At 42.5% G+C, this 10,272-nt stretch overlaps 1 protein-coding gene and 1 long non-coding RNA gene across 2 annotated transcripts; one reads left to right on the plus strand and one right to left on the minus strand.

Annotated features, from left to right (window-relative positions):
• Positions 1-1,070: 1,070 nt before the first annotated feature.
• Positions 1,071-9,883, plus strand: LOC106563569 (CD276 antigen homolog). Its single transcript, XM_014129266.2, has 7 exons — positions 1,071-1,571; positions 3,710-4,012; positions 4,356-4,622; positions 4,962-5,297; positions 5,456-5,590; positions 9,200-9,262; positions 9,578-9,883. The coding sequence occupies exons 1-7, from the start codon at positions 1,493-1,495 to the stop codon at positions 9,643-9,645; spliced, it is 1,251 nt and encodes a 416-aa protein (XP_013984741.1). The 5' UTR covers positions 1,071-1,492; the 3' UTR covers positions 9,646-9,883.
• LOC106563570 (uncharacterized) lies at positions 8,151-9,189 on the minus strand. Its single transcript, XR_001319280.2, has 3 exons — positions 9,101-9,189; positions 8,584-8,732; positions 8,151-8,478 (listed from the first exon to the last, which is right to left on the minus strand). It is a non-coding gene; the product is annotated as an uncharacterized lncRNA (long non-coding RNA).
• Positions 9,884-10,272: the final 389 nt, after the last annotated feature.

Genomic DNA, 10,272 nt, shown 5'->3' on the forward strand with positions numbered 1-10,272 from the left:
CTAATGATTTATAAGACGAGCTTACGAATTGCAAAACGTCCCGAAGATGCTCGGGAGACAATCTCGATTACCATCACTCATTTCCAACCAACAGGGACACACACCACACAAAGACACACCACACAAAGACAAACAACACACAGGCAAGAATGTGTATGCAATTACAATTAACTTTACACCTAATGTTATCCATTGAAAAACTTCCCTTGAATGAGTAGGTGTGTCCAAACTTTTGACTGGTACTGTATATATATTTTAATGTAAATAAATAATATATTTTTTCACTTTGCCTTATGTGATGTGATTTCACATGGATGAATGTGAGGCATTTTGCATTTTATGTGTGCAGTTTTGGGAATTGTGTGTAGAGTTTTGAAAAAATGAGAGACAGTTTTGAAAACGTGTGTAAGCAGTTGGAAAAAAATGTAAGACAGAATGTTAAAATGAGATGAAATCAACCTTTTTTTAACCTAGTTATACTTCTCAAAAGGCACCGAATTGGTGGAATGACCCAGCTGCCTTTCACATACAAGATGCAAGAAAATATACTGTTTCAGTGGAAACTACAACATAAAAAGGAGAACTGTGTATGCAATTATTACTCAGAAAAGAATGAAGGTCAAATAGTGTGAGAAGTAGGAAATGTGGTGACATACAGAGTGAGAGGGAAAGAAATCCATCAAATGACAAGAGATTCTATGAGACACTGAGTGGGAGGGGTGGAGAAGGGGTGGGGAGGTTTGACACTGAGTGTGAGGGGTGGAGAAGGGGTGGGGAGGTTTGACACTGAGTGTGAGGGGTGGAGAAGGGGTGTGGAGGTTTGACACTGAGTGTAAGGTTGGAGAAGGGGTGGGGAGGTTTGACACTGAGTGTGAGGGGTGGAGAAGGGGTGGGGAGGTTTGACACTGAGTGTGAGGGGTGGAGAAGGGGTGGGGAGGTTTAACACTGAGTGTGAGGGGTGGAGAAGGGGTGGGGAGGTTTGACACTGAGTGTGAGGGGTGGAGAAGGGGTGGGGAGGTTTGACAGGTAGGTAAAAGGGAAAGATACGTTGTGTAACGTGTTACTTGGCAACGTAACCAATAATTCCACCGTGCCTCGAGGTCTCTGTAGAGGGGCATGTATTTCAGACTAACCTTCCTGCCCTGCTGCTCCCTCCTTCTCTCTCTCTTCCTCTCACACTCCCTCTCTTCTCACTGTGAGAGGAGCTGGTTGCTCTAAAAGGGAAATAGCTTCTCTCCTCTGACACAAGTGGTTCCAGGTGGGTTTCAGACTCATTAACTCTCATTTGGGTTTACAAAGATATATTCCACCTGGATCCTTTAAACTGGCAGCAAAAAGCTTTCGATTCATACCATCCTTGAGGCTGAAATATGAGATCAAAGAAAGTCCAAGGCACCGTACCAACTGAGATTCAGAAGAGCTGCTAGATGCTTTAAGATCGCCACATGTTGGAATCAGGACGTGAGTCAACAACAACTGTACGTGTGAATGAATGATAATGGTAAAGGCACTTGTTCAAGCTTGCTTGAGGTTGCTGTGGATTCTCACCTTGGCAAAGTGTAAGATCCCAGGTAAGGATAAGATCTCTCTCGCCTCTTTGAAAGGTAGTAGTGCATGAATTGTCAGGAGAGGGAACAAATAATCTGAGTACTGTATGTCTTTTGAATACTTACATCTCATCTAATCTTAAAATACATGTCTGTCTATGTGTTCATGCAACAGGAGCTTTTTGTATTTTGTGTCCCTTTCACTTCACAACATATTGTATTTCCTCTTGGAAAAACTAGACAGGCATCTGAAAAATAACTCGTTTTTTTGTGGTTGGACTGTCTCCTTGCCATCCTAAAGGAAGGATGTTTTCCACAAGACAAATCCAGTGTAACGCAATGGTTTAGAGATGATGGTCTGTCCAGGAGTTTTGTGAATATAAACAACCATTCCAACATAAGTTACATATTGTCAGTGTACTGTCCCTGTAACTTGCCTTTGAAGTCGCTGAGGATTTATGATGTGAAAACATCCAAGCCAATGCTGAGCCTCCCTTGCTTTGCATGTGGAAATATGTGGTCCAGATGTGTTCTCTCTGAGGAATCCAGTGGCCCACGGCGTCTGTGATGGCTGGCCCTCCACACAGCTCTGTTTGTTCTGTCTGAAAGTCTAGGGAGACCGGGTCCCGCTGTCCTGTCCAGTGTTTAGACTGGCAAGACCTAACTGGGACCCAGGTCAACTGTCTCTCCTGCACAGGAGGCTGCTGAGGGGAGAACGGCTTATAATAATGGCCGGAACAAAGCAAATGGAATGGCATCAAATACCTGGAAACAATGTGTTTGATGTATTTGTTACCATTCCACTAATTCCGCTCCAGTCATTGCTACAAGCCCATTCTCCCCAATTAAGGTGTCACCAACCTCCTGCGCTCTCCTGTTTGGAATGTTGCAGAGAATATGAAAGAAGTCTACTGAGGAGAGGTTCACAGTCTCACTGGGACATCTCTGACTCTTCACACGTTTGCACATGTAAATTCTATATTGTCATGCACCAGGGCACCCAAATACCTTATATTCATAATTCTCTACTAGCCTAGGCTACTACTCACAGAGAGGGAAAATATATGGTCTATCAGCTGATCATATTGAATGTAGTTGATATAAACCAGATAACTAGTTGGCTAGCTAGCTGTTTGATATGCTGTTGTAACAATTTAACTACTCTTTACCTGTGATTGGAGTTTGTTCTGCTGCAAACATCTGCTTTGTATGCATACTTAAAAACAGTCCAATTGAACTCTTCCCTGTCCCTGGAAGTAAGAGATGACATACAACTCAAAAAGTAGCCAGTGTGCCACTACTCATACTACTGCGGTGTAGCTTCTGCTCGCAGCTTCTGCTCGCATGTGGGAGGGGGGATTTCACCCCCAAAATGTTATTAGCTAGTTGGATGGGCAAGTCTTTACAGAACAGGAGAGAAATTGACTAAAAGTAAAATAAAAATGTATTGATAAAAAAATTCTACCAATCTGAAAGTGCACTTTTCTCATAGGAGGGCAAAAGTGCAGGTGCTCAGGTACTCCTAGAGCCCTATCTTTTCATGGGCCTGTCATGCACTATATTTGACTCTGAGTTGGTGGCCTGTCTATGAAGGACTTCACTGACGCTATCGTTGTTATTTTGACAGTAAAAAGCCCATACATTCCCTTGTCAACATGGATGTCACATTTACCCATTTACAGTGCAACATATTGTTGTGTAACCACATTTTGTGCACAACAAATGACTGAAAAAGCCACATGTTGAGGATAGGCTGTGTGATTACCAGTTTCAAGGGTATTATCTAATACTTATCCAGTCAAACCCTGCATTTAACTCAACAATTGTAATGTATGGCCTATCATGTTTGGCTTTAGGAATGCACCATAACCATATGGTGCTGGACCTCACTCTGGAGTGTGTGGGGGTTAAAATGGTGGGGTTGGGTAAGACAAAACGTAGGAAATGCGTCAGAGTTGTGGACAAACGCAACCTATAGCAGGATGGAAAGAGGGGGAGAAAGGTTGACTGATGTGTTTAATGCAGGACACTTCATATGAGTTATATTGACATAGAAAGAACGTACTGCACATTACTTCTAACGTGTGTAGGTTGAAAGAGAAAGATATTGAGAAAAAAAGGTGACATTTCCCTACACTGTCATCTCTCTACTTTTACCCTAGATGCCCACGTCACATGCCTATTCTCTGAAGACTGTGTGCTGCCCTGCAATTTCAAACCCAGTGGGAATGAGATCATCCGCTGGTACCTCCACGAAGTGCTCCTCCTCAGCCAATCCCAGCAGGGTGGGGACCAGCCTCCCCAGGACCACCGTACCAGGACGTACCTGATCCAGGACCAGCTCTCCCGGGGCATCGCCTCGCTACACCTCAGACAGTGTGGCATCAAGGACCGAGGCCGCTACAGGTGTCTGGTCAACAGCACTCTGGGACAACAGAAGTCCTTTGTCATCATGAAAGTGGAGGGTTAGTAGTTTCGCTGCGGCTTGTATCGAGGCTAGATTATGTAGCTGAGTATCCACTTCACATGTCAAATGCTTTCACTGTAGCTTGTGGTGAAATGCCCTCTGTGTCATGATGGTTAAAAGACGTGAATCAACCAGCTGCAGCTGTATTTGAGCTGCTAGACCTAGAGCCAAATGGCTAAACTGATATCAAGCCAAGAGTAGAGTATTTGCTCTTGTTATTGGTTTTGTGACCTTGCTGTACATAAACATTTTAATGGGTTTTTGCTCTCAAATTCAGTTTGTAGTGAAACCACTCAAGGTTGTTACTCTCTAATCTTCGCTATCTCTTTTTGTTATTTCAGCTCCCATCAAGATGGTTACTATGGAGAAGAGTATGAACAGAGAGATTCAGTGCCTGTCCAAGGACATCTTTCCCGCTCCCCGTGTGCAGTGGTCCACTCTGCCCCCGAAAGACAACCTGAGACCCATCACCCATATGGGACCCAACACTGAAGGCCTCTACTCCTTTCAGAGCACGCTGAGAATGTTTGAAAATACCCTCACCTACATCTGCACCGTTAACTCCACATATGGATCACAGTCATGGAGGAGCTCACTGCAAGAAAGAGGTACATCATAACCAGCATTTAATCTCTCTCGCTCTCTCGCTCTCTCATTTTGCAGATGCATAGTCTATAGTTGAGTAATTCTCATAAAAACAGTGACAAACTGCTGTAGGTGACTGTTATGATGACTAAGTGCAGAGCCAGAGAAAAACCCACAAAGAAATTTTGACAAATGTATATGTGGGAGCTCTCAACACCCAGTCAGACTTAGTTTGATTGAATTCAGTGTCACACACTGCCCTCTGGAGTTTAAGAGAGAGACTACAATGGTAAGGCCCCAAAAGGACAGTGATATTTAGACATATTTATGGCTTACAGTCCATAAAAGTATTTTATCAACAGGGTTGATTGGAGAGGCGGGGCAAGAGCTGTCCATACCCTGCATCGCTCCACAGAACCTCCAGAACTTCTCCCTCACCTGGACCTTCAGCAGAACCAATGACCCCACGGTCATCCTCAGCTACGACAGCCGAACCAGACGGACCTCCAACCTCTGGGTGGGCCGGGCTGGACTGAAGCTGGACCAGGTTTTGATGGGAGATGGATCCCTCTTTCTTCACAATCCAGAGAGTCGGGAACAAACAGGAACATACACCTGTACATTCACAGGCTTCCAGAGCAGACACGTGGTCCAAACCCAGGTCAACATCAGGTCAAGATCCCAGTTACCAGTGACAGGTACATAAACATTAAACCTTCATCTTAAATAACTATACTGTACTATTTTTTTATAGTATACAGTATGAGCTCATTATACACACAAGGTTATTGAAGATAGGCGTTCACATAATTTCATAATCCTGCATTTTTCACGTTTACCTTGTCCAAACGTCTAGAAAAGATGCCAAAGACTACAGACCAGGCTGAGCGTACAGGGGAAAGTCACTTCCAAATGTTGGTGATTGTTGTAGTAGTCGCAGTGGTGGTTGCAGCAGTAATAACAGCACTACTACTGTATAGAAAACTACGAGGTAAGTGTAGCCTTCATGCAGTCAAATGACCAAATCGCCCTCTAGTGGCCTCATGGGTAGAATGTTATTAATATTTTTCAAATTTCATATTAAATCAACATTATTTCTATGTCAAACGGTTTTGTTATATTTCAGTCTTCTGCTATGTATATAAAGTGACATTTTGGGATGCAAACTGAAAATGTCATACATTTCAACTCTATATCTGACATGGTACAGGGGTCCTCTTTTTTTGCCCATAACCATGTGTTGTTTCAAAGTAGATTTGTTTAAGACCAAGAAACACTGTGTGACCCTGATTTAGCCCACCGCAGTAAAAGGATAAAGACAGAACTAGGGTTGCAAAGGGAGGGTATATTACTAGAAACTTTCGACGTTTACCAGTAAATTACCAGAATTTTGGTACCTTTCAAGGATTTTATGTAATCTATCACAAGGTATCTAGTGACCCTTTTGGGTACTTCAGATTATCACAGGTATCTGTAATAATATCTGTCCCTTTGTGTGGCCTTATCACATGTAAAATAGTTGAGGTGAGGCACCACAGGCTGAAATAGTTTTGCATCTACTTCTCAATTTTGAGGTTTTTGAGTATTTTGGTCTTTTAATACTAGCATTTTCAAAAAGTAAACATAAAAATATATTTTTTTTAATTTAATTTTTTTGTTTTTTTTCATACTACCGTCATCAAATGGCAGAATTTGTAACCACATTCAAATACACATACAGTGCCTTCGGAAAGTATTCAGACTTTTTCCACATTTTGTTACGTTACAGCCTTATTCTAAAATGAATTAAATAAAAAAATGCTCATCAATCTACACACAATACCCCATTATGACAAAGCAAAAACAGGTTTTTAGACATTTTTTGCTCATTTATAAAAGAACAAATGAAACATCAGACCATTTACAGAGTACTTTGCACCTTTGGCAGCGATTACAGCCTCGAGTATCACGCCACAAGCTTGGCACACCTGTATTTGGGGAGTTTCTTCCATTCTTCTCTGCAGATCCTCCAAACCTCTGTCTGGTTGGATGCCAAACCTCTGTCTGGTTGGATGGGGAACGTTGCTTCACAGCTATTTTCAGGTCTCTCCAGAAATTTTCGATCGGGTTCAAGTCCGGGCTCTGGCTAGGCCACTCAAGGACATTCAGAGACAAGTCTGGGCTCTGGCTGTCAGCTTAGGGTCGTTGTCCTGTTGGAAGGTGAACCTTCACCCCAGTCTAAGGTCCTGAGTGCTCTGGAGCAGATTCTCATCAAGGATCTCTATGTACTTTGCTCCGTTCATCATTCCCTCGATCCTGACCAGTACCTGACCCAGTTCCTGCCCCTAAAAATCATCCCCACAGCATGATGCTGCCACCTAAATGCCGGGCAGCCAGCTCTAGGAAGAGTCTAGGTGGTTCTAACCTTCTTCCATCTAAGAATGATGGAGGCCACTGTGTTTGTTCTTGGGGACCTTCAATGCTGCAGACATTTTTTAGTACCCTTCTCCAGATCTGTGCCTCGACACAATCCTGTCTCTGAGCTCTACGGACAATTCCTCATGGCTTGGTTTTTGCTCTGACATGCACTGTGTGCCTTTCCAAATCATGTCCAATCAATTGAATTTACCACAGGTGGACTCCAATCAAGTTGTTAAAACATCTCAAGGATGATCAATGGAAACAGGATGCACCTGAGCTCAATTTCGAGTCTCGTAGCAAAGGGTCTGAATAATTATGCAAATAAGATATTTAAGTTTTTTTTAAACCTGTTTTCGCTTTGTCATTATGGGGTATTGTGTGTAGATTGCTGAGGATTTGTTTTATTTAATTCATTTTAGAATAAGGCTGTAACGTAACAAAATGTGGAAAAAGTCAAGGGTTCTGAATACTTTCCGAAGGCACTGTAAATCCATAATTTCATACACCATTTAAAAGCCCATTTCAGAGAATGTTACAAACTGGACTATATGTAGTAACTTACTCTGAAGAGATTGTAGTTGGGTCTAAATAGGCATTTGCCGATTTTTTGCCTAAATTCAGTGTACTTGTCTTTAACTGCCATTTCCCGAAAGTCAGACTCTTCCCACATGCCAACAAATTTTTCTCAGACTTAAAATGTTGTGTGGTTATCCTTAGATATATTCCCCAGACTTGTATCGGAGAAATTGTTGAAGTATTCTAACTTTTATTGTAGATCATATTTTCTTTGGAAATATGCGAAAAAATGCAGTTTACGTACGTATCTTTAGTATTTTACAGATAGAAATATGAAAAAGTATATATCCACAATCTGCCCTACAGAAGTCCGGTCCTGGAGTGTCTTAACAAAATGAAACCCAAATATTAAGGTTGACTTTATGCAGTGTCCAGAAAAATAGATTTGCGGTATATACAAATATGTGCATATTTCAAGTTTAAAAGTTTATTTGCCACGTGCACAGAATACAACAGGTGTAAAACAGTACAGTGAAATTCTTACCTTGATAATAATAGAAAATAGAATAAAAAATAAAAGTATGAATAAAAACCACACAAGAACTATGATGTGAGTTAAAGAAACACGAGAATGCAAATGTTGCATATACAGGCCAGTGCCAGTGCCTTATTTAATGTACAGGGGTACTGGAGTGGTTGAGGTGGGTTTATACATAAAAAGTGACTTGTAGTAGGATATACATGTAAACAGGGCTGAAAAGTGACTGGTTGCAGGAATATATAAATAATTATGGTAATGCTGTATACTAGTGGTAATATATACATGTAAACAGGAGTAATAGTGACCAGTAGCAGGATAAATAGATAAATACTTATGGTAATCAATAATAATTGTAGCATCAGCGTATGTTGTGTCTCAGTGGGTAGAGACCTGTGGATGGGCATAGAGTCAGTTTGGATAGTCTGTGGGAGAGACAGAGCAGTAGTTATTAGCCATTTAACAGTCTTACGGCCAGGATGCAGAAGCTGTTTACGAGTTTGTTTGTCTGAGCCTTGATGCACCGGTACCGAGTATGGAGAACAGTCCATGTCTAGGATGGCTGGAGTCTTTGGCAATATTTCGGGCCTTTCTCAGACACCGCCTGGCATGTACGTCCTGGATGGCTGGGAGCTCGCCCCCCAGTGATGCGCTGGGCTGTCCCGTCCCTCTGTAGGGCCTTCCGGTCGTTGGCGAGGATATTTCATGTAATGAGATATCACAGCATTTGCATATTTTTTACTATATTTCAGAAAAGTTATAATACAAAAATTATAATATTGGTGTGTATATTCAACTGGTAAAAGTTAATTGTGATGTGATTAAGGAAAAATAAAAGTTAGGGTGTGGTGCCTCGCCTTAAATAAATAATAGAATGAGAAACATTATCTTAAATATATATATATCCACAGTGACAGTTAGTGCCTTCATTTTAAGGTAGCTAGGTGAGACAACCACATATCTATCACAGTCATAGTAACATTTTCCTCAATAAAGTAGCTATCAGGAAAGTCAGTGTTGGAAAGAAAAGACAAGCGTGAAGAATACCTGAGAGTAAATTAATCACTTCAGAGCACCATGCATTCTGTACTCATACTGAGGTGACAATGAATGAAGTGATGCCTCATATGTATTTTTACTCCTTAGCCAACCAACGGCAGGCTGGTGGGACCACTGTGGAGGACACAGAGATGCAACCAACGGAAACTAGTAAGTATTCTTTATCAATTGTCAGGACTCCTCATTATATGGCCTTTGTGCTTTTGTCCTATTATAATCAAATCCATTTATCAGATTTTTACCATTCTGCAAGGGCAAAAAAAAAATGGCTTGTGTAACCTTCAGCCCAGATACCGTTAGCCTTTACAGCATTCATAAAACTCCCACTCTTCTATCACTCTTGATTTATTCAAGTATGGTTGAAGTACACTGGTTATAAATAATGCAGTCTTTAGAGTTATTACTTTATTGGCTAATATCTACTGCCCTGCCTCACTGATTGGCCTCTCCATCTCTCCCTCACAGTTAAGACAGATGATTCACCAATGGATAACTGCCAGCTGACAGAATACCACAACAATAGCTATAATTAATATAAAATATCAGTGTGGATGACGGATCACCAGCTCAAGCTGAACCTCGGCAAGACGGAGCTGCTCTTCCTCCCGGGGAAGGACTGCCCGTTCCATGATCTCGCCATCACGGTTGACAACTCCCTTGTCCCCTCCTCCCAGAGTGCTAAGAACCTTGGCGTGATCCTGGACAACACCCTGTCGTTCTCCACTAACATCAAGGCGGTGACCCGATCCTGTAGGTTCATGCTCTACAACATTCGCAGAGTACGACCCTGCCTCACACAGGAAGCGGCGCAGGTCCTAATCCAGGCACTTGTCATCTCCCGTCTGGATTACTGCAACTCGCTGTTGGCTGGGCTCCCTGCCTGTGCCATTAAACCCCTACAACTCATCCAGAACGCCGCAGCCCGTCTGGTGTTCAACCTTCCCAAGTTCTCTCACGTCACCCCGCTCCTCCGCTCTCTCCACTGGCTTCCAGTTGAAGCTCGCATCCGCTACAAGACCATGGTGATTGCCTACGGAGCTGTGAAGGGAACGGCACCTCCATACCTTCAGGCTCTGATCAGGCCCTACACCCAAACAAGGGCACTGCGTTCATCCACCTCTGGCCTGCTGGCCCCCCTACCTCTGAGGAAGCACAGTTCC

This window comes from Salmo salar, chromosome ssa11 (assembly GCF_905237065.1).
Source record: "Salmo salar chromosome ssa11, Ssal_v3.1, whole genome shotgun sequence".
In the NCBI taxonomy this organism is placed as follows: Eukaryota; Metazoa; Chordata; class Actinopteri; order Salmoniformes; family Salmonidae; genus Salmo; species Salmo salar.